The 27,954-nt window shown below is 37.6% G+C and overlaps 1 protein-coding gene across 5 annotated transcripts in view; it reads left to right on the top strand.

Annotated features, from left to right (window-relative positions):
* Window positions 1–27,954, top strand: part of FTO (FTO alpha-ketoglutarate dependent dioxygenase) — a 387,711-nt gene that overhangs the window by 85,283 nt on the left and 274,474 nt on the right. For all 5 annotated transcript variants that reach the window (XR_008293906.1, XM_027044481.2, XM_027044479.2 and 2 more), the window contains exon 2: window positions 25,810–25,887. Coding sequence is in view for 4 of the 5 variants with exons in the window: in XM_027044481.2 (XP_026900282.1) it covers window positions 25,810–25,887 (78 nt within the window). In the remaining variant the exon portion in view is untranslated. The remainder of the gene's footprint in view (window positions 1–25,809; window positions 25,888–27,954) is intronic.

Below are 27,954 nucleotides of genomic sequence, written 5' to 3'. Positions count from 1 at the left end.
GTGTTGGGAGGCTACTTAAAGAGATACCTAGTTCATCTGCAGATAAAATCTGAATAAATAAGTGGAAAGCCTGATCTTCTGGTTATTGCATCTTGGATGGGAGTTGTGTATTTTACAGCATAATGAAATTATACACTCGATGCTTGAGTTAGGTTGCAAGACTTAGCATATTTGTAGAAGAAGAATAACTTTATTAGAATTATGATTCCTTTTTTATCAGAAAAGCCAGCAATGGTGATTTTTTTATTAGTGATCTAATTGGATGAGGAACCTTGTGAACAAACGATGCGCATATTAAAATAAGAGTAAATACGTGCTGATGAAGTTAGAGAGTTTTATGCAATGCCTCAATCAGGAAATTTTGATAATAAAGAGTGTGTATTGTGCTTTCCAGAATCCTGGGGACGGATAAATGAAAACCTAAAGAAACATCGGCTTTGCGTTCTAAAACTCTAAAAGAGTTGTGAGATAACTTATTCTTTCAGGTATTTGTTCTTTAACTTTTCATAACTGTTAGGCAAAACTAATAGTTGATATAGCTCTGTCAGCAGCTAAGGGATCTTTCTTGTTGTTGTTGTTGTTGTTGTTAAAGAAATATATCGTGTCTTGTATAATTCACTTGTGGCTCCACAAGGGAAAGTATTTAATGTGTGATTATGCAGCACTGGCTGTGCAAACAGCGGAGAGTCAGAAAGGGACGGTAGAGAGCTAAGTATTATTAAATGGACAGTCACAGAGGTCACTTACTGATGTCTTTACTGCAACATTGTGTACATCTCCTTTCCCATGGCAGGTTGTTTGATCATGGTTTAATGGCTAAAGCTTTGTAAAATTACAAAGAAGTCAGAAATCCTACTGGTCTCAAGTGTTATTATTTACAATTGGGCTGCTAGCAAGAAAGTGCTTAGTTTGATCATACGGATGCTAAGCTGGGCAAGACACAAAGTGAAATCTCATGGAGCTCTGTCCTCTAACCTTTGAGTAGACTGGTAAGGTGTAAAATTTCAAGGTGGAAAGTTCCTTGAAGATTGAAATGTGATTGAGGGAATGTGACTTTTTCATCTAAGCAGGTGGAGAGGGGAATTGCTCTCCTCTTGGAAATGTAAGGGGTAAATTATTAGGTCCTTGGAGCTAAGAATGTGGGTACAATGACACTAAAGGAGTCTTAATTAATCTGTTACCTCTCTTTTGTGGTTTGGATTTGTACTGCCTTTGTTCTTGTATTCACCTACAAAATTATGGGCAGGATTTTGATTGTGAAGTAGATTATGGTAGAATATATATATATAGATATATAGATATATATAGATATATATAGATATATACACACACACATATATACATATATGTGTATATATGTGTGTGTGTATATATCTATATATATCTATATATATATGTATATACATATGTATTTTCAGTAGAATACTTGGAGGTGGCTCAAGGAAACTATAGTTTATAAGGTAGTTCTTTTTGAAGCCAAAAGAAGTTAGAATTGTTCTTTCTAAGCCATTATCCTAAAGAGTCCAACATTTTCTTTTGTTAGAGGTACTTATTGCTTTGATATTAATAATTTATTCTTTAGGTGTGTAAACTGCTCTTCTTCCAAACTTCCAGGCCTTTCCACAGTCAGTCCCCAACCTTTATGCCTTTTTAGGTCTTGTTAGCTGATTTTCATCATAGGAACTTTTTTCTTCATGAAACTTTCTTTTCCTTTTGACACTTGGACTACATGCTTAAAATTGATGGTTGTAGGTGGTTGGAACTTAAGATCAAGTTGGTGAGACAAATAGGTTTTGATACATATCTGTGTGGAATACTTGGGAAAGCATGAATTATAGTGAAAGGTGCTGTCTTAGGGAGGACAATGTAAAAGTGCTGAAAAGCATAGTGTTACAGCTTGATGCAAGGACCAAGTAATTTGTTAGAAAGGTGCTCATAATAAAAGAGTGAAAGAGAAGTGAGAATTCTAATTAGTGAACTTGCATAAAGCCCAGATTCATCGTCTTTACATGGACACCAAGTACAGATTCTTCGATCTGGAACAGGCAAAGATAAATACTCCAGCAAAAAATGGACAAAAGTCATGAACAGGCATTTCACAAAAGAGCTACTGCAAATGGCAGTTAACATATGAAAAGTTATGCAACCTGATTACTCAAAGAAATGTAACTTAGAGTGAACTTGGTTTTTCATTTATCAACCTGTCAGAGATTGAAAAGTTTGATAATAATTGATGTGTGAGTAAATTAAGAAATGGGTATTGTCTGTTAATGGGCATGAAATGGATACCGTTTCCCTGGAGGGCAATTTCACAATATGAATCAAGAGTCTTAAAAGAGTACACCTTTTGACCTAGTGAATCTCCTGCTAAGAATTTTTGTCATAAAGAAATCATCTGTGCCTTCTTGTCAGATGGTGCAGTAGGCTTATAGCTTGTGTATGCCTTTTGCTCCAAATCCATGTCAGTGACTGATAGCACATTAAAAGAATAAAAGATAAAAGAGAGTCATAGTTGGGCTTACAGACAGGATATTGTTGTGGATCAGAAAGAGTACCAAACGAAAAGCAATAAGCTGGATTGAAGGCATCGTCCTTCAAAGCCTCCGTCAGGTATGGAAATAAAAAGCAGCCATTTGTGAATTTAGGTCCTGTGGGGTTATGGGAACTAAAAGTTTACTCCTTGAGGCGGAGCCAGAACTAGGTTCACGGTGTGCAGTGGGGGGTGGGGGGTGGTGGAGAGGAGGTGAAGTTGTATTGCTCATAAAAGGAGACTCAGAAAAGACTAACATGTCGGGGATGGGGGGTAGCTTAAATGGGGCTGTGGGTGTTGAGTGGGAGAAGATAGGTAGACCTTCAAGAATAGAAGGTTTGGTACTTTACTCAGTGTGGTCATGAGTAATGGGGGAGGCAATGTGGTGCTTCAAATCATTATATGAACTTGGTCTTGGCCTGGTGGTGGTAGGGGTGCTCGTGGAGGCAACTACAGAATCACTGTGAGGGAAAGGTGAACACAGATGGAGAGAGAGAGGAAGGGAAAAAAGAGCAAAGACAAAAAAAGCCATCCATGGAGAATTAGCCCTCCAATCAAAGTACTGAAATACATACAGACAACAGATGCTACTAAAGATAGCTGATAGATGCAACAGTGAGGACAAAAAATTCACTGCAGAGGAGATTAATTTTATAGGAAAGTCAATGACTAAAATAAGCATGTTCAGGAAATTCAAAGAGATAAGGAGATGCATCACATTAATAAAAATGAAAATTTGTAAAGCTCCCAAATATGGAGAAATGGAATAGGGACAGCTATACATGAAAAAGAGCTAGTTCTAAAATTTGGAAATGAGAAGTGATGCCATAGAAGTAATAAATGCAATAGATGGGGTGAACTTTAGATAGAATTAAAACGAGAATTGGTGAAGTGGAGGAGAGTACTAAGGAATTCACCCAGAAGATAGCATGAAGAGACAAAAGATTAAGAGAGGGAGGAAAGGGAGAGAGAGAGAGGGAGACAGACAGGACAGAGAGAATGAGAACATGAGAACAACACATTTAGGAGACTTGCAGGATATATTGAGAGGGTCCAACATATGTCTATTAGGAGTTCCAGAAAAAGACAGTGAAGGTCATGATGGAGAAGCAAAATGTGTGGAGCTAAGAGTTGAGAATTTTCCTTATATAAAGAAAGACATGAGTCTTCAGATACTTTGAAGCAGGACCATCATTTTGAAACTGTAGACTATAAGAGATATAAAGAAAAAAAAATCCTTGAGATTTGCCACCCCCCCCCCACCATCCCCAAATTCAGGTTCTTTACAAAAGAAAGATTCATATTAGAAACACTAGAGGCCAGAAGACAGGAGAACAAAATATTCAAAGTGCTAAGGGAGGATTATTGTTAATTTCAGGTTTTTTTTTTTTTTTTTAACTGAGGTAGTCTTTGATTCAAGAATAATGAAAAGAAGATAATTTTGGTCATAAAAAAGCTGAGGAGAGTTACGGTCCTTGGACTCTCACTTAGAAGTGTTAAATGTTACAATTTAGTAAGAACAAAAAAGCCAGAGGGAAAGCTTTTGATACAGCAAGCAAGGGGGAGCATAGAAATGGATGGAAAAGTCATTGACTTATTGATTTAAAATACTACTTCCCTGTTTTTAAAATAAACAGAAAACTATAACTTGAGATGACAATAATTGATGAGAAGGTAAAAAAGGAAGAAGTAAGCCCTGTGTGATCTAGCATTAGAGACTAAAAGAGGATACATTCCTGATTTCTCTGACTGATTAAAAAAAAGATACATTTGAGAGCTAACTTAGGTGAAATGGATACATGTTTAGAAAAATGCGAACTACTTAAATTGATCACCTCCAGAAGCAGTAGGACGTTTCCCTAAAATGGTTTGTGAGTGAGATCGAGCCCCACGCCGGGCTGTGTGCTGACAGTGCAGAACCTGCTTGAGATTCTCTTTTCTCCCTCTCTCTCTGCCTCTCCTGGGCGTTCTCTCTCTCTCTTAAAATAAACTAAAACCAAACCAAAACAAAACACCAGTTTATTGAGGTATAATTGACGTAAACTGTACACATTTAAATTATGCAACTTGACACGTTTTGACACATGTATACACTTGTTACTCCTCCACAAAAATCAAGATACTGCACATGCTCCTTACCCCTGTGGTTTCTTTCTGCCTCCTAGTGATGCTTCTTCCTTCCCTCTTCTTCCCTCCAGCCGTGGACCCAGTCAGCCACTCATCTGCTCTCTGTCACTATCGATTAATTTACACATTCTAGAATTTTACATGAATGCAATCATACAGTAAGTACTTTTGGTCTGGCTTCTTTCACTCAGCGTAGTGAGTTTGAGATTCATCCATGCTGTGTACAGCAATAATTCATTCTTTTGATTGCTCAGTAGTGAATTTTTGTATGGATACACCAACTTTCTTTTTCTTTTTTTCCCCAGTACACTCCAGTTTGTGTGTTCACTTGTTGATGGACATTGGGCTATTTCCAGTTATTGACTATTACAGAGAAAGCTGCTTTAAATATTGATGTACACATTTTTGTGTGGACCTGTGCTGTCTGGTAGATGTGTGTCTGTTTAAGAAATTGGCAGATTGTCTTCCAGAGTCGTTGGACCATTTTATTCTCAGGAGAGTAGTGTGTTAGCGTTCTAGCTTTGAGGGTTTTGAGAGTGGAAGTTCTTGAATTTGATGAAGTTTAATTTATCATTTTTTTTTTATAGATTGTGCTTTTGGTTTCATATTTAAGAAAATTGCCTTGCCTAACCTAAAGACTCAAAGAATTTCTTATGTTTTCTTCTACTAGTGTTATAGTTTGAGTTTTGTATTTATATTTATAGTTGGGTTTTATATTGGTGTATTCATTTAGAGTTAATTTTTCTATATGGTGCAAGATGTGGATTAAATTTCTTTTCCTATTAGTTTATTTTTTAAACATTAAGTTAAAAATTTAATGTTTATTTATTTTTGAGAGAGAGGCAGAGAGAGAGAGAGAGAGAGAGAGAGAGAGAGAGAAAGAAAGAGCGCAAGCGAGCTTGGGTAGGGGAGAGAAAGAGAGAGACAGAGACACAGAATTCGAAGCAGGCTCCAGACTCTGAGCTGCCAGCACAAAGCCCGACATGGGGCTCAAACTCAGGAGCCACAAGATCGTGCCCTGTGCCGTAGTCAGAAGCTCAAAGGACTGAGCCATCCAGGTGCCCCTAGTTTTTATTTTTTTAATTTTTTAAATTTTATTTTAATGTTTATATTTGAGAGAGAGAGAGAGAGAGAGAGAGAGAGAGAGAGAGAGAGAGAGAGGAGGGGGAGGGGTAGAGAGAGAGGGAGACACAGAATCTGAAGCAGGATCCAGGCTCTGAGCTGTCAGCACGGAGTCCGGCGTGGGGCTTGAATTCCTGAACCGTGAGATCATGACCTGAGCTGAAGTCTGGTGCTTAACCAACTGAGACACAGGTGCCCCAATAGTTTTTTGTTGTTGTTGTTTTTAATATGAATATATTATTCTTCAAGAACTGTTTGTTGGAAGTATTTTCTTCCTGCACTGAAATAACTATGAATCTTTGTCAAAAATCCAATGACCACAAATAGATGCGTCTGCTTTTGGATTCTGTTTTCTTCTATTTATCTATTTGTTTGCCTTTATGCCAGTACCATAGTACCTTGATTTCTAGTTTTATATAAGGATTGGGGGTAGAATGAAGTCCTTCAAGTTTATTTTTCTTTTGCAAAGTTATTTGCCATTTTAGGTCTTTGCATTTCCATATACAATTTAGAAGTATTGTGTCAATTTTTACAGAAAAAGTCTACAGGGATCTTGAATTGGGATTGCATCATTTTGGGGACAGTTTGACATTTTATTGAATCTTCTGACCTGTGAACATAGCGTATCTACACATTTATTTAGAAATTCTTTAATTTCTTTTAGCAATGTTTTATTTTATTTTATTTATTTTATTTTATTTTATTTTATTTTATTTTATTTTATTTTATTATTTTATTTTATTTTTTTCTTGTATAAATCTGGAAAACATTTTGCCTGATTTATCCCTAACTAGCTTTTAATTTTTGATATTATTGTAAGTGGTATTTTTAAAAAATTTCAATTTTATGTAGCTGGTTGGTAGTTTTCTAGAAATATAATTGACTTTTGTATGTTGATCTAGCCACCTCATCCTGCAGCTTGTATCCTGCAACCTTGATTAACTTATTAGTTCTAGTTGCTTTTTTTTTTTAATAGAACCTGTGTGATATTCTATACAGGTGCTTCTGTTATATGGAGATAAAGACAGTTTTATCTGATCTGTATTCTTTCTAGTCTGTGCCTTTCATTTCTTTTTCTGGCCGTACTGCACTGGCTAAAAACCTTCAGTACAATCTTGAATAGAAGGATGACAACGGACATCCTGACCTTTTTCCTGATCATAGAGTGAAATCATTTAGTTTCTCATTGCTAGGTACAATGTTAGCTCTATGATTTTACAGATTCTGTTATCGGGTTGACGAAGTTCTCTAGTTTGCTGAGCATGGTTAGCGGGATGGATGTTGGGTATTGTCTAATGTTTTTACTGTATCAATTCACATCACCATGTGGTTTTTCTTTCTTTGCTGTCAGTAAAGCTGATGATTCATAATATGAATTATGTCGATTTTAGAATGTCAAACCTCTGGCATTTCTGGGCTAATGCTTGCTTGGTGATGATGTATTATTTTTTTATGTGTTGTTGGATTCAGTTTGCTTTTTTATTAATAATTTGTATATTCATATTCCTGAGGGATACTGGTCTATAATTTTATTGTAATAATTCTGCTTGGTTTTGGGATTGAATTTCATTAACGTTTTGGATAAGTTTGTAAAGAATTGATATTTCTCTATGAAATGTTTGGTAGAATTTGACAGTGAAGGTTCTGAGGTTAGAGTTTCCTTTGTGGGAAGCTTTTAAAATACAAACTCAACTTCGTTATTAGATACAGTGCTATTCAGGTTATCTTCTTGACTGAACCTGGGTAATCTGTGTCTTTTTCAGAGTTTTTCTGTTTTGTTTAAGTTTTAGAATTTATGTTCGCCAGTTCATAATATGTCCTTATTTACCTTTTCATTGGCATGTCGAGACTTAAGTGGGCTTCCCACCCCCCACCCCCCACCCCCCTTTATCGGTATAGCTAGAGATTGTAAATTTTCTTTCCTCAAAGAACTGGCTTCAGGTTTCATTGATTTTTTTTTTTTTTTTTTTTTTTACTTTTCTGTTTTCTATTTCATTGATTTCTACTCTGGTCTTTTATGATTTTTCTTTCGTCTGCTTACTTTAGGTTTCATTTCCTCCTCTTTTTCTATTTTCTCCAGGTGGAAGCTGAGGTCATTGATTTGAAACCACTTTTCTTTTTTTAGTATAGGCATTTAGCTACAGTTGCATCCCAGAAATTTTGAATTTTTTTTTTTCATTTTTGTTCAATTTAAAGTAGTTTCTAATTTCTTGTTTGGTTTCTTTTTTGACCCATGGATTATTTAGAAGTGGACTATTTAGTTTCCAGATATTTGGGGAGTTTTTAGATCCATTTCGATTATTGTTATCTAGTTTCATTTTGTTCAAGCACTGTAGCCCCCCTCCCTCTCCCAGCTTTATTGAGTTATAATTGGCATACAACATCGTGGAAGTTAAAGGTGTAGACTGTGCTGATTTGATATATGTAAATATTAAAAAATGATTACCACAATACAGTTAATCCAAACCTCCAACCTCTGTATCTTACATAATTACTTTTTTTTTTTTTTTTTTGGTGAGAATATTTAAGATCTACTCCCTTAGCAACTTTCAGTATTAACTAGAGTTGTCATGCTATACGTTAGATCCCTAGAGTTTGTCTCATAAGTAGAAGTTTGTACCCTTCAACTAACATTTTCCCATTTTCCACCTCCCCACCCCAGCCCCTGGCAACCACCATTCTGCTCTCAGTTTCTATAGTCTGGCCTTTTTATGTTCCACATATAAGGGAGGTCATACAATATTTGTCTTGTATCTTCCTGACTTTGCATAATGCCCTCAAGGTTTATCCATATCATCCCAAGTGAAAGGATTTCCTCCTTTCTCGTGGCTGAATAACATTCCATTGTGTATATATATTCACCACATTATCTTTACCATTCATCCATAGATGGACACTTAGCTTGTTTCCATATCTTGGCGATTGTAAATAATGCTGCGGTAAACATGGATGTATAGATACCCCTTTGAAATCCTGATTTCATTTTGGATTTTGTTTGGACATGTACCTAGAAGGGGGATTATTATATCATATGGGAGTTCTATTTAAAAAAATTTTTTTTAATGTTTATTTATTTTTGACAGAGAGGAGGAGGAGAGAGAGAGAGAGAGAGAGAGAGAGAGAGAGAATCAATCAGAAACAGGATCCAGGCTCTGAGCTGTCAGCACGAAGCCTGATGTGGGACTCAAACCCACAAACCATGAGATCATGACCTGAGCCCAAGTCAGATGCTTATCCAACTGAGCTCCCAGGCGCCCCGGGGAGTTTTATTTTTAATTTTTTGAGGAATCTCCGTATTATTTTCCATAGTGGCTTTATCAGTTTACATTCCTGCCAACAGTGCTTAAGGGTCCCCTTTCTCACCAAGACTTGTTATCTCTTCTCTTTTTGACAATAGCCTTTCTCAAAGATGAGAGGTGATACCTCATTGTGGATTTGATTTTCATTTTCCTGATGATTAGTGATGTTGAGCAACTTTTTATGTTCCTCTTGGCCATTTGTATGTCTTCCTTGGATAAGTTCTGTTCAGGTTCTCTGCCCTTTTTAAAATCAGCTAATTAAAAAAAAATTTTTTTAATGTTTATTTACTTTTAAGAGAGAGAGAGAGAGAGAGAGAGAGAGAGAGAGCAGGCGAGGGGCAGAGAGGGGGAGACACAGAATCCAAAGCAGGCTTCGGGTTCTGAGCTGTCCGCACAGAGAGCCTGACATGGGGCTCCAACTAATGAACTGCAAGATCATGACCCAATCTGAAGTCAGATGCTTAACCAACTGAGCCACCCAGGCTCTCCAAATCAGGGTTTTTAAAAAAAGAAAAAAATTGCTATTGAGTTGTATGAGTACCTTATATATTTTGGATAATAACTCCCTATCAGAGAGATGGTCTGTAAATACTTTTTCCCATTACATAGGTTGACTTTTCATTTTGTTCATTGTTTCTTTTGCTGTGCAGAAGCTTTTTAGTTTGATACAATCCCACTTACTTTACTTTTTATTTTTGCTTTTGTTGATGTTGCTTTTGGTGTCCATACTCCCAAAATAATTGCCAAGACCAATGTCAAAGAGCTGTTTCCTGATTTTTTCTTCTGGGAGTTTTATGATTTCAGGTTTTATTTTAAAGTATTTAATCCATTTTGAGTTAATTTTTGTGGCCTGTGTAAGGTAGAAGTCCAATTCCATCCTCTGCGTGTGATTATCCAGTTTTCCATTAATTGGTGATTATCCAGCACCATTAATTGAAGTGACTGTCCTTTCTCCATTGAGTATTCTTGGCTACTTTGTCAAATATTAATTGGTCACATATAGGAAATTTTATTTCTGGGCTGTTGATTCTTTCCCAGTGCTCTCTGTGTCTGTTTTTATGCCAATAACATAGTGTTTTTATTTCTGTAGCATTGTAGTATGGCTTGAAATCAGGAAAAATGAGGCCCCCAACTTTGTTCTTTCTCAGGATTGCTTTGACTGTTTTCGGGTCTTTTGTGGTCCCTTGTAAGTTTAGGATTGCTTTTTTATTGTTGTGAAAAAAGCCAGTAGAATTTTCATAGGGATTGCATTGAGTCTGCAGAAGGCTTTGGGCTGTATGCACATTTAGCAGTATTTTTCTCATCCATGAACATGGGATACCTTCCATTTATTTCTGTCTTCATTTTGTTTTATCCAAGTCTTATAAGGTATACAAATCTTTCATCTCTTTGGTTAATTTAATCTTAAGTATTTTATTGTTTATGTTGTTATTATAGAGTTCTTTATTTTTTTCCCAATATTTCATTGTTAGTGTAGAGAAACATGATAAATTTTTATGTGCTGATTTTGTATCCTGCAACTTTACAGAATCTATTCTAACAGTTTTTTGCTAGAGTCTTTAGGATCTTTCTGTTCATAAGATCACACCAGCTACAGCAAGAGACAACTTTGCTTCTTCCTTTTTGATTTGGATGTCAGTTATTTCTTTTTCTTGTCTAATTGTTCTGAGTAGGACTTCCAGTAATATGTTGAATAAGAGTGATGAAAATAGACAGTTTTGTCTTGATTTTAGAAGAAAAGCTTTGAACCTTTCTTCATTGAGTATAATGTTAGCTGTGGGCTTGTTCTGTATGGCCTTTATTATGTTGAGGTACATTTTTTTTCTATATCAAAACTTTTATCATGCCAAGGGTGTTGTGTTTTGTCAGATGCTTTTTTAAAGCATTTAATGGGATGATCATATGATTTTTATCTTGCATTTTATTAACGTGGTTTTTTAACTTATTTATTTTTACTAAACTTCCATGTATACATGGTATATATACCACTTGATTATACTGTATGATTCTTTTAATGTGCTGTTGAATTTGGTTTGCTAATATTTTTGGTAGAATTTTTATATCTATATTCTTCAGGAATACTGGCCTGTAGTTTTTTGTTGTTGTTTTGTTTTCTTGTAGCATCCTTACTGGGCTCTGGTATCAGGGCAGTGTTGTTGGCCTTGTACAATGAGTTTGGGAGTGTTCTTTCCCTTTTAATGTTTTGGAAAAATTTGAACAGCATTTACATCAATTCTTATTTAAATGTTTGGTAGATTAACCAGTGAAGCCATCTGATGCTGGGCTTTTCTTTGTTGGCAGGTTTTTGATGATTTATTGAACCTTTTTACTTGTTATTAGTAATGCTCAGATTTTTTGTTTCTTCATGATTCGGTCTTGGTAGGTGATTGTTTCTAGTAATTTATGCATTTATTATAGATTATTCAATTTCTTGGCATATAATTGTTCATAGTAGTCTCTTATAATCCTTTCTATTTCTTTGCCATCAGTTGTAATGTCTCCTCTTTCATTTCTGATTTATTTGAGTTTTCTTTTTTTTTTCTAGTTGGTGAGCTAAAGTTTTGTCAATTTTGCTTGTCTTTAAAAATAAAGAAGCTCTTAGTTTTGTTGTTCTTTTCCATTGTTTTTTTGGACTCCATTTCATTTATTTCAGCTCTGATCTTGGTAATTTCCTTCTTTTGCAAACATGGACTTAGTTCTTGTCTAGGTGTAAAGTTAGGTTGGTTATTGAAGATCTGTTTTCTTAACGTAAACATTTATCACTATAAATTTTCTTTTCAGAGCTGCTTTTGCTACATACCATAACTTTTGACATGTTGTTTACATTTTTGTTTGTTTCAAGATATTTTTGAAAGTCCTTTTTGGGGGTGCCTGGGTGGCTCAGTCGGTTAAGTGTCTGACTTTGGCTTAGGTCATGATCTCGCTGTCCATTGAGTTCAAGCCCCGCGTCGGGCTCCGTGCTGACAGCTCAGAGCCTGGAGCCTGCTTTGGATTCTGTGTCTCCCTCTCTCTACCCCTCTCCCTCTAGTGTTCTGTCTCTGTCACTGTCTCTCAAAAGTAAATAAACATTAAAAAAATTTTTTTTTAATCTTTTTTGATATATTCTTTGAACAGTTGGTTGTTCAGGAGTGTGTTATTTAATTTGCTATTTGTGGATTTTTCAGCTTTCCTTTTGTTATTGATTTCTGGTTTCATACCATTCTGGTTGAAAAAGATGCCTGGTATCATTTTTTTTTTTTTTTTTTAATTAGCTAAGACCTGTTGTCTAACATATGGTTTGTCTTAGAGAATGTTCTATATGCGCTTGAGGAGAATGTGTATTCTGCTGCTGTTGGATGGGATGTTCTATATATGTTAGGTCTATTGGGTTTAAAATATGGTTCAAGTTTAATGTATTCATATTGATTTTCTAACAGGATGATTTATCCATTGTCGAGATGGGGTATTGAAATCCCCTACTATTATTATATTGTTGTCTATTTCTCTCTTCAGGTCTGTCAGTATTTGCTTAATGTATGTAGGTGCTCCAATGTTGGGTGCATACATATTTATGGTTGTTATATTCTCTTGATGAGTTGACCCCTCTATCATTATACAGTGACCTTCTTTGTCTCTTGTAACAGTTGAATTAAAGTTTATTTCTTGTATATATAGCTTTCCCTTTTCTTTTTTGGTTTCCACATTGCATGGACTATCTTTTTCCATCCGTTTGAGCCTATGTGTGTCTTTAAATCTTTAGTGTGTCTCTTGTAGGCAGCATATAGTTGTATCTTTTTTTTTCAAGTCCATTTAACCACTCTATGTCTTTTGATTGGACAATTTAATCCATTAACATTTAGAATAACTATGAATAGGAAAGGACTTACTAATGCCATCTTATTAATTGTGTTTTGGTTATCTTGTAGTTCCCTTGTTCCTTTCTTCTTCTCTTGGTGTCTTCCTTTGTGTATTGATGCCTTCCTATAGTGGTATGCTTTGAAATGCTTCTCTTTATGTTTGTGTATCTATTATAAGTTTTGGCTTTGTGGTTACTGTGAGGCTTCCATAAAAGATTTCATAGATATAATAGACTGTTTTATGCTGATAACAATTTAACTTCAACTGCATACAAAAACTCTACCCCTTTATTCTTCCTTTTTTATAAAAGTTTTTGATGTCACAATGTATCTCTTTTTATATTGTGTATATATTAACAAATTATTGTAGCTATAGTTACTTTAATGCTTTTGTCCTTTAGTCTTTTTGCTAGAGATCACTGGCTAGCACAAATTAGAGTTATATTACAGTATAACTGTAATAAAGTTCTGAATTTTACTACGTACTTTAATTGTACATTGTATATTTTCATGTTACTAAATAGCGTCCTTTCATTTCAGCTTGGAGTCTTTATTTAGCATTTCTTGTAAGGCATACCTAGTAGTGATGAACTCACTCAGACTTTGTTTGGGAAAGTCTTTGTTTTTTCTTCATTTTTGAAGGATGTCTTTGCTAGGTAAAGTATTTTTGATAGTTTTGGTTGGCATTTTTTTCAGTATCTTGAATATAACACCCCACTTCCTCTTAGTCTGTAAGGTTTCTGCTGAGAAATTCACTCATAGCCTTGTAGGAGTTACCTTGTAGGTGACAAGCTTCTCTTGCTACTTTTAAAATTCTCTCTTTGGGGCACCTGGGTGGCTCAGTCAGTTAAGTGACTGATTCTTGGTTTGTTCAGGTCATGATCTCATGGTTCATCGGTTCAAGCCCTGAGTCAGGCTCTGCACTGACAGCAGGGAGCCTGCTTGGGAATCTCCCTCTCTTGCTGTCTCTCTGCCCCTTCCCCATGTTCTCACTCCCTCTCTCTCCCTCTCTCTCTCAAAATAAATAAATAAATAAACTTAAAAAATTCTCTTTTTGACTTTGACTTTTTGACAATTTTATTATAATGTGTCTTGGATTAGACCTTTTTGATTTGAATCTGTGTGAGGACCCTAAGAACATTGTGAATTTGGATGGATGGCCAAATCCTTTCCCAGATTTGGGAAATTCTCAGACATTATTTCTTGGCATATGCCTTCTACCTACTTTTCCTCCTCAGAGTCCAGTAGTTACATACTGCTTCTCTTGATGGTATCTCATGGTTTACATGGGCTTTCCTCACTCCTTCATTTTTTTTTCCCTTGTTCTCCTTTATTTGGATAATTTCAGGGTTCCTGTTTTCTCCTTCACAGATTCTTCTGCTTGATCCGTTCTGTTGTTCGTACTGTTGTTGTTGGTTTTTTTGTTTGTTTGTTTTTTTAAATTTCATTCATTTTGTTCTTCAGCTTCATACTTTGTTTGGTCCCATATCATTTCTGTCTCTTTGTTTAACTTCTCATTTTGTTTATGTACGTTTTTCTTAATTTCATCGAATTATCTTTCTCTGTATTCTCATAGCTTATTGAGCTTGCTTAAAACAGCTACTTTGAATTCTTTAATGGGCATATCACAGATCTCCATGTCTTTAGAGCTGGTTACCAGAAAATTACTGCATTTCTTTTGATAGTGTCACGTTTCCCTGACATTTCATATTCCTTGAAGTCTTGCATTGCTGGATCCTCCAATATTGACTGACTGACTTCCAGAGAGAAATACCTTCTGTCAGCCCTACTAGGGATTCTGAGGCTTTCTCGAACCTTCTACGGATACCCCTGTACACTTATTGGTCTCTCTTGTGATGCAATTGTTGGTCTTGTATGTCTTCTCTCAATCCTGCAAAGCACCGGACTGAGTACTGACTGCTTCCCTTGTGCTTTTTCAAGGGAAGTGCTAAATACTCAGGTTTGTGATCTCTCCTTGATCCACAGATTTGGAACGGCTTTCTGTGCATACTCCCCAGCTGTCTGGAATGGCTTCTTCTTGTCACTTTTAGGAGTGTGCACAGGGAGCGTGCCGAATGGAGGTTTGTGGGTGAGGACTGTGGAGCACTGTGGGTTCCCATGGGCCAGTTGGAAGGATCAGATCAATGGGTGGGGCGACCCCAGCACCTGTGGTTTGGCCTTCCAATGAAGTCCATGGTATGGCTAATAGCAATTGTCCCTTTATTATGTGTATTTTAAGCCTTGACTATTGTCCTCCCAGGTGCTCCCTACCCCCCAGTTATAAAGGTCACCACTTGGTACTCTCAGTGAGATGAGAGAAAAATAGGCCTCTTTGGCAGCATCCCATAATACCTGGAGAAACTGGGTGCTCGTTCACCCAGTTTCACTTGATACCGTGGGAAAAATCATGGCCTAACAAGAGTATTGGGTACTCTTCGCGCTAACTTGTGCCCCACTGTGGGAGAAATAATGTGGGTAAAGTCAAACAAATTGTGCCTCTTACCCTTTTGACGTGTCTAGCCATGGCTTTGTCTTGCTCCAATGGTGTGCTGGAACTTCTCCACTGGACTCTTACACTTCCACAAAGGTTGTCTTTTCTGTGGATAATTGTCTAAGTCAGCGTTCTTCAGGGTTTCCTGGATCTTGGCCTAAAGGGACTGGAGCCCATTCATGGGCCACATTTGGGTTTATAGTGAACCCAGGTCTGTACACCTATTACTTGCTACACAGGTGGGCGAGACTCCTACAGGGAGTCTTGGTGTATGATGAGATCCTATAGCTCTCACAAAGTCACCTTTATTTGTGAATGGATGCCAAATTGTTTTTGTTCAGGGGGTGTATACAATTGAGTGATGTCTTGCTCAGCTATGTTCTTGACATCATTCTCCCCCAGAGAGCATTTTTTTTTATCTTAAAGTTTATTTATTTTTGAGAGTGAGAGTATGAGCAAGGGAGGGACAGAGAGAGAGGGACAGAGGATCCCAAGCAGGCTATAGGCTGGCGCAGAGCCTGTTGCGGGGCTCAGACTCACAAACGGTGAGATCATGACCAGAGCCGAAATCGAGAGTTGGCATGTTACCAACTGAGCCACTGAGGTGCCTCAACAGAACATATTTTTTAATGACCTGATTCAGAAATATGTATTCATATTTAGACCTGGTCTGTCTTGCCAAATGTTCTGTGTGCATTTGAGACAAATGTGTATTTTTCCATTGTTTGGTTAAGTGTTATGTAAATGTCAATTAGGTTAAGTTGGTTTATAGTGTTGTTCAAGTCTTCTATATTCTTACTGAGTGTTCTGTCTGCTTGTTCTACTGACTGTTGAGGGAAGGATATTTAAATCTTTGACTATAATTGTGAAATCACCTATTTCTGTTTGCTGTTCTATCCGATTTTACTGCATGTATTTTGTAGATCCGTTGTTAGTTGCATAGATATTTAAGATTACTATGTTCTCTTGATGAATTGACTCCTTTGTCATTATGAAATAACTCTCTTTACCTCTTCTAACATTCTTTGCTCTCGAACTCATTTTGTCTGGCATCAATATAGCTACTTCAAATTTCTTTTGGTTAGAATAACTGTGGTAAATATTTTTTTCTATTCTTTTACTTTCTTAAATCTTTTATTGTCACAAAATATGTGTAACAAACATTTTACGTATACAACCTAACATTTTTAAGTGTTCAGTTTTGTGGCATTAAGTACAATCATTGTTGTAGCCATCCTTTTACTTTATATTTACTTTATATTTACTTTTACTTTATATTTACTTTATATTTACTTTATATTTGAAGTCAGTTTGTTATAGGCAGCATATAGTTGGACATTAACTTTTTTATTGTTATTTTGAAAATTTACACCCAAGTTAGTTGGTGTATATTGCAATAATGATTTCAGGAGTAGAATCCAGTGATTCGTCCCCTACATATAACACCCAGTGCTCAACCCAACAAGTATTCTTAGTGCCCCTCGCCCATTTAGCTCATCCCCCTACCCATAACCCTCCAGCACCCTCAGTTCTCTATATTTAAGAGTCTCTTATGTTTTGTCCCCCTCCTGGTTTTTATATCATTTTTGCTTCCCTTCCCTTATGTTCATCTGTTTTGTCTCTTCAATTCCACACATGAGTGAAGTCATGTTATTTGTCTTTCTCTGACTAATTTTGCTTAGCATAATACATTCTAGTTCCATCCACGTTGTTGCAAATGGCAAGATTTCATTCTTTTTGATTGGTGAGTAATACTCCATTGTATATATGTACCACATCTTCTTTATCCATTCATCCATCAATGGACATTTGGACTCTTTCCACACTTTGGCTATTGTTGATAGTGCTGCTATACACATGGTGGTTCATGTGTCCCTTCGAAATAGCACAACTGTATCCCGTGGATAAATGCTTAGTAGTGCAATTGCTGGGTCATAGGGTAGTTCTATTTTAATTTTTTGAGGAACCTCCATACTGTTTTCCAGAGTGGCTGCACCAGTTTGCATTCCCACCAACAGGGCAAAAGGGTTCCTCTTTCTCTGCATCCTCACCAACATCTGTCATTGCCTGAGTTGTTAATTTTAGCCATTCTGACAGGTGCGAGGTGGTATCTTATTGTGGTTTGGATTTCTCTTTCCCTGATGATGAGTGATGTGGTGCATTTTTTCATTCCCTGATGATGAGTGATGTGGTGCATTTTTTCATGTGTCTGTTAGCCATCTGGATGTCTTTGGGAAAGTGTCTATTCATGTCTTTTGTCCATTTCGTCACTGGATTATTTTTTATTTTGAGTATTGAGTTTGATAAGTTGGGTATTGATATTTTTAAAACATAATCTGATGGTCTCTTCCTGTTAATTGAGTTGTTTAGACTATTTACATGTAATGTGATTATTTATATGGTTGGATTTAATTTTACCATTTTGCAATCTACCCTTTTTTTTTCCTTGGTTTTTCCCTTTTGGATTGATTTTTCATGATTCCATTTTATCTCCCTTTTTGGCTTATTACCTGTAACTCTTTGTTGTTATTTTATGGTTGTTTTAGCATTTCTAGCATATATCTGTATCTTAATAGAGTATATTTTTAAGTAGTACTATTGCACTTCAAATGTAGTTTAAGAATCTTATAACAAAATACTTCCATTTTTCTTTGACCATTGGGGTATTGTTAGATGTTTCATTTCTACATATATTATAAATCCCACAATATACTATTGTTTTTGCTTTAAATAGCTATCTTTCATAAAGATTTAAATGGTGAGGATAAAGTCATTTTATTTCCAATGTAGTTTCTATTTCTGATGTTCTTCATTGTGTCAACTCAGCTTTCTATCTAGTATCATTTTTTTTCTGCCTTTTTAATCATTTCTTACAATGAAGCTTTGCTGGTATTCCATTATTTTTATTTTTCTGTATCTGCAAAAGTGTTTATTTCATCTTTGTTTTTGAAAGACATTTTGGCTTGGTATAGAAAGCTCGTTGACAAATACTTTTGTCAGTTCTTTGAAAATGTTGTTTTCACTGTCTTCTGGCTAACATTGTTTCAATAGGATATTTCATTTTATGATTTGTTTTTGTGTAGATACTATTTCTTTGACTGCTTTTAAGCTTTTCTCTTTTCACTGAATTTAAGTAATCTGATTATATTATGCTATAGTGTTATTTCTGTATGTTTTTTTGTGCCTAGGATTCTGTGAATACCTCTGTTTAAATCTGTGGATTTATAGTTTTCATCAAATTGGGAAAATTTTTGGACAAGCCTTTTTCCTTTTCCCATTCTCTTGCTTGTTCTTTAGTGACTCTAGTTGCAAGTATTATACTGCTTAAAGTCATCTCATAGTTCGCCGTGATTTTTTTTTTTTCCAGTGTTTCCTTCTGGATAATATCCACTGATATGTTTTCATGTTCGCTCTTCTGTTCTCTGTGATATCTAATCTGCTTTGAAGCTTATCCTTTATATATTTCATCTTGAACATTGAGGTTTACCTGTCTAGAAGTATGATTCAGTTTTCTTTATTTCTTCTGTTTCTCTCCTTACCATGTTCAGTCTTTCCCCAACTTTTTGAACTTATGAACTACAGTTATATCACTTTTTAAATGTACTTTTCATTTTGTCATTGTACCATTTTGGAGCCAGTTTCAATTGACTGATTTTTCTTTCCGTTATAAGTCACATTACTTTGTCTTGCTTTCCATGGTTGTAGTTTTTGATTGGACACAGTTTGATCCTTTTAGTCTGATTTAAGATTTTTAAAGAAAGAGCAGTCTAGGACCAATTTTGTGTTATCATTGAAAAAAAGTCCTCCTGAGAATTTTTCCTGATGTTTTGTGGGTTATGTGATTTTTTAGTTTGGCTGGATTTTTGGTCTGCAATGACATTGGCTCCCATTATTGGCAACAACAAGAAATCCTAAGAAAATTTCTTAGAAGAATTTCTTGGAACACTGTAGAGCTACCAAAGCAGCTAAGACTTGAGTGTCTAAAAGTTGTGGTAAAAGCATTTGTTTTATATTAAAAGAAAAAAAAAAGGATGGCTTTTAATTAAAATTACTTAAGATTTTGTGTTTATATGTTCTTTTTAAGTTAAAAATTGGGCAATTCTTAAAAGATAAAATTTTTGTTGCCTCTGAATTGATATGGTGGAGTATAGAGAAATGACCTTGTATTTGAAAATGAGAATGTGAGTTGTGATTTTCTCATGATCAGCCGTGTAATCTCTTGCCAGTCACTGTATATCCCTGGATGGGTTTTTGTTTCTTCATCTGTTCTAAAATTTTACAATAATTTTTATTTCTGTCACCAGTATAGCTAATTGAGGCATTGTATATGTGTGTGTGTGTGTGTGTGTGTGTGTGTATACACATAAACTTTTATGAAGAGTTTTTATATGTTTCTGCTGTAGTTCACCCAAGCCAATTAATATCTGAATTTCCCATGTAGCATTAATCTGTGTCATAAAGTATTCTTTTATAGATAGCTCATAACTGGTAAATAAAACGTATTTCCCAGAGATGAGCAAATAACAAGTAGTTGTCGAAGTTTATTGAGGGTTTTTTTTATGTGCTAGGCACTGTTCTTCCATCTCTGGATGTGTATCTTCACTTACGCCTCACATGGAGGTAAGAGACTAGTTCCAAGCCATTTACCTAGTTGGGTAGAACTGGTATTAGAACTAACTTGTGGCTTCTTAGCTCATGCTTTGTCATACAAACGTCTCCCCCCATTTGAATGCCATTTCCCAAATATCTGCATAGGTTATTGCTTGTAAAACACACTAATACATGCAACTGATTTTATTTCCTCTTCACAACACTCGGTGAAACAGCGTTTTACAGATGCGTAAACTAAAATCCGGAGAGGTGTACCACATGTTGGAAGTGATGAGTCCGGATTCAGATTCTCTTTTCTCCCAAATTCGGTTTATTTTCACCATGCCATTATTTTCAGCGAGGATAGGGAAGCGAATACTAAGTTTCTTCAAGTGGTTGAACTACGGTTTTTTCCCTTGCATGTACAGCAAGTATGGCATATGTGGATATGAAATATTTATTTATGCTGCTTTCGGTTTAGCTCTTTCTTACTCCTCTTTGTGGTATTAGTTTTGATGCGTCTTCCTCAGGGAGGTTTTACTTACTCACACCCTGCGTAAGGACGAGGTCAATTTTCCCAGTTTTATTTGAAACCCTCAGAAGATCGGATGATTATTTTTACACTGAACACTCATAAGCCTTTTATTTGTGACTGCATTTCGAAAAGAATCAGAGAGCAAAATTAAATTTTTATTGAACCTGACACAATATGATTCACAGGTTGAAAATTACGTGGAAAATGAAAAATGGATAAAGAGTTAAGAGTCGTTAGCAGCATAATCTGACGAGACTGCAGAAAATACGCTTTATTTGTAGGTGAGACACCCCCTCATATCTGGTTCATCTTTTTATGTAACTATTGTAAGATTCTCAAACCATAGCTCTCTAGGACAAGATTTGCCAGCTCAGATACAGCTTCCCTTTTCACAGCGAGTCAGAGGCTTAGGGTTGAAGTTCGACCTCTAACTTAAAAATTTTTTTTGTAATGTTTTTTTATTTATTTTTGAGACAGAGAGAGAGACAGAGCATGAACAGGGGAGGGGCAGAGAGAGAGGGAGACACAGAATGCAAAGCAGGCTCCAGGCTCTGAGCTGTCAGCACAGAGCCCGATGCAGGGCTCAAACTCACAGATGGTGAGATCATGACCTGAGGCGAAGTCGGACGCTCAACCGACTGAGCCACCCAGGCGCCCCTAGACCTCCAACTTTAAATCTTTGTGGTTTTGAGTTGCAGTGTGTTTTACCTAAGGCCTTGTGTTCGCGTTGTCTTTACTCGCTGGAAGGGTGGAGATGGGTGTAGCCCCTTACGGAAAGGTCTTTATACGCTCCTCCTACCGGGTGGGAGTGCTTGGGTTTTGCACTCTCTGGCCTTCCGTGCGGCATTTGTGAGCCGCCTGATGCATTTGACACCAGCGTGACAGCAAAGAAGCTTGTGAGCCGAGCGGTGTGCCGTGGGGCCCAGCTGTGTGGATTTATCTGTACATCAGGCCGGGGAGCGGCAGTTAGCCAGATCTGACAGTCGGCCAGGAGCACCCTGTTCGTCCACTCCAGAGTGCATTTTAATGTGTGTGCTCGCCGACTGGTTGGCCTTTGACACAGAGAAATTGTCAGAACCGGGTGGTTTGTTTTTGCCTCTTTACTCTTTGGTGTGCAGGTCTGTGAGAGTTTCCTCCCCGTATGCTTCATGTGCATCACAAAAATATGCACTTTCTAAAACAGAGTAAAAAAATTCAAGGCATCGTGCCTTTTCACACTGAATTTTACGTTAAGAATCAGTAGGCAGTATGTTCGAGGTAAAAAGAGGTGATATGTTGAATAGGCCACCTATTTACCTAGTTCAAAAAGCAAAAACAATGCAAATGGACTATTTGGAACAGTCTTGCTTCACCCATGTCCTCTCGTGTTCATTTCCCACCTCTGCCCTGACAGGTAACCACTTGAATAGTTTGTCACGTATCCTTTATGTTTCTGTATAACACACAAGCACATGTCCGGCCCGTTGCCTTTTACTTCCCGAGATATTCTGGAGAGCTTTTTATTTCACTAACAGGCGAACTTCCTCATCCTTGCTTACTGTTGCATTTTATCTCATTGTGTCGATGCACCATAGTTTAGTTAACCATTCTCTGTGGGTGGATCCTTGCTTTATAGCTAATCTTTTTGTTTAGTCGAGCTAGAACATACATATCAAAACACTTACCCTTTTAAAATCTACAATCAAGTGGTTTTTAGTACGTTTCTAAGCTTTTGTTCTACAGATAGTGGTCCAGTGGGTAAACTTGGACATACATTCTTCCAAACCCCACACAAGTACAGTAAAACCTTGGTTTGCGAGCATAATTCGTTCCAGAAACATGCCTGTAATCCAAAGCACTTGTATGTCAAAGTGAATTGCAAGAACCATTGGCTCCGTTGTGATCATGTGATGCTCGGTATCACGTACTATTCATACTGTAAGGCATTGCTCATTTATCAAGTTAAAGTTTATTAGAAATGTTTGATTGTTTTGTGGAACTCTTACAGAACAAGTTACTCGCAGTCCAAGGTTTTACTGTATATCCATAGAAAAGTCCTTAGAAGTAGGATTTCTGAGTCAATGGGCAGATGCATTTGAATTTTGATACGAATTGTCAATTGCCATCCATTGATTGATATTGTACTCATTTGCACTCTTGAATATGAGAGGACTTTTTTTCTCCATAGTCATGCCCAGAGTCACTTTGCCTTTTTATAAAGCAGTGCTAACTTTAAAAGATTTTTTTCATGTTTTATTTATTTTTGAGAGAGAGACAGAGCATGAGGGGGGAGGAGGGGCAGAGAGAGAGGGAGACACAGAATCCGAAGCAGGCCCCAGGTCTGAGCTGTCAGCACAGAGCCTGACACGGGACTTGAACCCGTGAACTGTGAGATCATGACCTGAGCTGCAGTCTGCCACTTAACCAACTGAGCCACCCAGGCGCCCTGCTAAAGCAATCTTAATTTTTTTTTTAATGTTTATTTATTTTTGAGACAGAGAGAGACAGAGCATGAACAGGGGAGGGGCAGAGAGAGAGGGAGACACAGAATCTGAACCAGGTTCCAGGCTCTGAGCAGTCAGCACAGAGCCCGACACGGGGCTTGAACTCACGGACCGTGAGATCATGACCTGAGCCGAAGTCGGACGCTTAACCGACCAAGCCACCCAGGCGCCCCAAGAAATCTTAATTTTTAAGGAATGTGTGATGTTCATGAATTACCAGTTGAATCTAATATTAATTCCTGATTGATTTCACCAAGGCAGATAGGACCAGAATTTTTTTTAAGTTGATAAATGTTCTTTTTAATTGATCTCATTAGTTAATTGGTAAAATGGTAGGCTGTGAATGTACAGAGCAGATTTCATATGTGGGGTCTTAAGTTCAGTGATTGCTGGACCTTCATTCTCTCCTGTCATATAGATATGACGATGCTCACAGTATCAAAATTGAAATTTCCAGTGGACGGAGACCATTTATATTCAGCTTGCTCTGTAGTAGGCACATTCCTATAGAATTTTATCCTTTTGATACAGCCCTTCCAAATTCTGATGTTTTATACCTGTCTGATACCCTGGACTTCAACTGAGCTGGGAAATTGTTATTTTTATAACAGAGCTAAAGTATTAATTATAAACAGAATTTCAGCTTCCATCAATCCTTGTTGACCTACAGGACAGGTCTATTGCTTTTTAATCTCATTAAGGTAGAATATTTAATTCCTTAGAGGTATTGTGCCTCTGTCCTCCTCCTTATACACAAATTAGCTTCATAGACTCGCCTGCGGAGATCTTAAGGTGGTATTTCCAAGATGGAGTCATTTCAAGGTTTGAGATATCATATGCCTTTGAATTATTCAAGGATTTTAACAATGGGTTAATTTTTTTTCTTTTTTTGGCATTTAAGTATTCTATCTATAAAAAGGACTGGTAAAAGATTCATAGGAAAATGCTTTCCTGAGGTTGAAGTGAAAATTGAGGTATGGATTTTGATTAGATCTGTGGTGAAGTCATAAATGTGTAAGTATATGCCTGGAAATATCATTAGTTCTTTCCGTGTCCCAAATAATGGCTAATGTTGAAAATAGATGAACCACTTAACCAATGATTAATCTAATGGTTTGTGTTAGTAGATAGGTTCTTCATAAAGGAAAACTGTTCCTTGTTTAACTGGTAAACCTGTCTTATCATTATGGATGAGAATAAAACCTACAGTCCAAGCAGAAAGCTTTCACTAAATAAATAAGACTAGGATTTTATATGAGTAAGATTTAGTGTTTTGTTTCTCTTAGATCAACTGGTTGCTATATTTCGATTCCTTTTTTCTTTATTTACCTTGGATAATTTGCAAAAGACCCAAAAAGAATTTAGGTTCTGCCCTACGGGTGTTTTCTCTGGACTACTCTGTGATGGGTTGGTGAGAGACAGCTGCTTTCCTGGGAGAGGGGAGGGTGATAGTCAGGGCCCCCATGTCTGGTTGAGCAGGTTGGTCACTGCATAAAGATAGTGTCCACTGGAGCAGGTAGGGGCTAAATTCCAGTTAGTGTTCACCAAGCCATGCCCTGTGGAATAGGGCTGCAATGACTCAGAGCAAGGCGTGCCCTTTTCTAATTCTTTTTTTAATTTATTTTAATTTGAGAGAGAGAGAGAGAGGGAGAGGGAGAGAGAAAGAATCTTAAGCAGGCTCCACACTCAGTGCAGAGCCCAACGTGGGGCTTGATCCCACGACCCTGGGATCATTACGTGAGCCAAAATCAAGAGTCGGATGCTCAATCGACCGAGCCACCCAGGCAACCCCTCCCCCCGCCCCATTTTCTAATTCTTATAAAGTTGCCGATAACAACCAGAATATGCATTTTATTGCAGTTTTATTTGAAAATCTGTTGTTTTTCTTTTGTTTTTTTTCCCTTTGAGAAATTTTCTGTAGTATGTAGATAATTCCTATGTGTATGTCTATGTGTATACACACACATATAATGCCATTTAAGCATACACACATACACGACACATACCCTCCGTATATATTTGAATATAACATTAGGTATTCTTTGAAAAAATCCTTCAGAAGGAAGGTGTCACCTTATATGTCTTTGATTCTTTATAAAGCACTTTATAATATGGGGTCTTCTCTTAGTTACTTTGTTTGAACAGCGTAGTGCTATTTGGGAAGACATAAAAATGACCTCAGACAGGGCTAGCTGTGGATGCTTTACAGACTTTTGCCATAAAATTGGAAAAGAAAAGTGAGGATGCTTTTATTAGTAATTAGTCTAGAGGTGAAAGATTACTTTCAAAAAGTAATACATAAGTAGATATGATATCAAATTAATGTTTATAGGATGAGTACATCTTCCAAATATCTTGACACTGTGTAAATGGATACTATAGTTTGCTTTGGTATTTCCAGTGTTTAGTGTCATAGAAGGATTTTCAGAAAATTCTGTGTCATTATACAGACAGGAAGATTTGCTTTAGAAAACTGTATTGGATGTCTCAAAAGGTGATTCCGGTGATGAGAAAGACCTTGAGTTGAAGAAATATGTCAAGATTGGTGAATTAAATTGTAAGAGTGAATAAAATCATGATTGCTAAATTAATGCTTTATCCAATGTGTCATTTAAGTGTATGTAATTAAATTAGTACATTAAATAATAGGCATTCAGCTCATTTCTGTCTGTAAAAGTTTACACATTCAGGTTGGCTAAGTTTTCTGGGTATTGTTTTACTGGCAAAACAAGGGATTGTCTTATATTTTGGTCACTTTATAGTCAATCACCTACAATCATTATTATTTTTGAACAGAAACTGAGGCTTCTTGAGGAGCTTGAAGATACCTGGCTTCCTTATCTGACCCCCAAGGATGATGAATTTTATCAGCAGGTAAGATTTTTTAATATTTGTGTCAATTTGTATTTATTCATTCTGGTCTAAGAAGCAGCTGTGGTCTGGAGAGGTTAAATGAGAAGTGAAATGGTCTGATCTGGTTATGGAGTGACTCCTTATCATCCCCAGAACGTACAGACTCCTTCACGGTCTGCTCTCTGCCGTGAACTTAGGGCTTTAGCATAGTGGACTGTTTTTTCTTCCCCAACGTTCCATGCCTTTTGTACTTCCTTGCCTCTGCTCATTGTGTCTCTTCTGCATAGACTGTCCTTTTTGCGCCTTTCTTGTTGCCAGACGGCTAAGTCTTCAAGACTTCACTTAGGGGCGCCTGGGTGGCTCAGTTGGCTAAGCATCTGACTTCGGCTCAAGTCATGATCTCACGGTTCGTGGGTTCGAGCCCCGCGTCGGGCTCTGCGCTGACAGCTCAGAGCCTGGAACCTGCTTCAGATTCTCTGTCTCCCTCGCTCTCTGCCCCTTCCCCGCTTGTGTTTCTCTCTCTCTCTCTCTCTCTCTCTCTCTCTCTCTCTCTCTCTCCTACTCTCTCAGAAATAAATAAACATTAAAAAAAAAAAGACTTCGATTAAACATCCCCTTACCTACAAGTAGAGTTGACTTTGCTTTGTTGTTCTGAGCTTCTTGTACCCTGTGAGATACCTCTCTGGTGCCTATCACATTGTGTTGCAGTTACGGGGGTTCTGTGTTTCTCTCCCTGACTTCATCAGTACTCTTTCAATTACAAGTGACAAAAACCCAAACAAACTCATTGCAGCAAAAAAAGGGAATTTACTGGCCTTCTTAACGTAGAGGCCTTGGAGTGCCCGGCTGAATCCAGCCTCTCAAAAGATGGTATCTGATCACTGCTTTTCTCTGTGCCGTGGTTTGATTCTGCACCCCTTGTGACTTCATGCTGGATGGGCTCTGACCTGCTAGCATAGGAGGACTCTCACAGCCCGAGGGGCGTGTGGTTTGAAGCATATGGAATCTTAGAAGAAGGCAGTAATTTCTTTTTTTTTTTTTCCGGGGTCCATCCAGTTCTCCTGGGAGTGATCTCGTTGGCCTGGTTAGAGTCCTGTGCCTATTCCTGAACCAGTCACTGTGTTCAGGTGGGTGAGATGCTCCTGTTTGCACAGCCCAGTTCATGCACCCGCTCGTGGAGTTGGGCTCAGAGAGGACCATTTCCACTCAAAGTGCATGGGCTGTGAGTCAGAGATGGATGGTTTCCTTAGGGGATGATCGGAGTCCCCGTCCCAAAGGAGGGGAAGGCGTTCTGGGCAGGCACTGATAGTGTACGGTCACCTCTGCTTTCCTCCTAGGATGTAAGCTCTTGGGGGTAAGAATTTGACCCCCTCATCTTTGTTTCTCCAGCGTCTAGCGTGCACTTGGATGTGGCTGATTCTCAGTAGCTGCAGAAGGAAGACAGGAAAGAAGATGTTTACCCATCTAGAATCCAGGTCCCTTGACTTCCAGCTCACTGTCCATTCCAGGACGTTATCTATCATCTCCCTTCTCATTAGATCTTCCCTGTCTTTCACCGGATGAGTCCTTTTATGGACTAGTTTTTCCTCCGTGCACCTCTTTCTTAATCCTTAGAGCTCTAGCACATATTCTAACCAAGACATCAATCTGCGCAGGCCAACCCCCTGCTTCAAACCGCGCGGTGGCTGCTCGTTGCCTGGGTCTTGCATTTGTAGCCTTATCTCCCCGTCTCTTTCATCTTGTTACGTACGCTGGACTTTCGTCGCAAGCACCTCAGACCAGCTGCGCGGTCTCATGTTTTGGGCCTTCTTGCTCCATCCCCAGCTGACGTCCCTTCGTTGGTGAACTTCTGTTACCTGTGAGTAACGTGTCCTCTCTTGTACGGTGCTTCCCTAACACCTCTACAGCGCGGAGAATTGTCTCTGCTTCCTGTCGTGTGCACCCGTTGGACTTTACGTGCACCTTTACTACCTCCGTGTATCTCACTGATTTTATTTATATGCTCGTCTCCCTCATCCTTCGTGCTTTGTACAGGGCCTGGCACCTAAGTAGGTATTTAAATAATTTGCTTGGCCGGATGAATGAATT

This window comes from Acinonyx jubatus, chromosome E2 (assembly GCF_027475565.1).
Source record: "Acinonyx jubatus isolate Ajub_Pintada_27869175 chromosome E2, VMU_Ajub_asm_v1.0, whole genome shotgun sequence".
NCBI classification, from domain to species: domain Eukaryota; kingdom Metazoa; phylum Chordata; class Mammalia; order Carnivora; family Felidae; genus Acinonyx; species Acinonyx jubatus.
The sequence above is the reverse complement of the archived record's forward strand: the minus strand, read 5'-3'. Positions and strand labels throughout refer to the sequence as shown.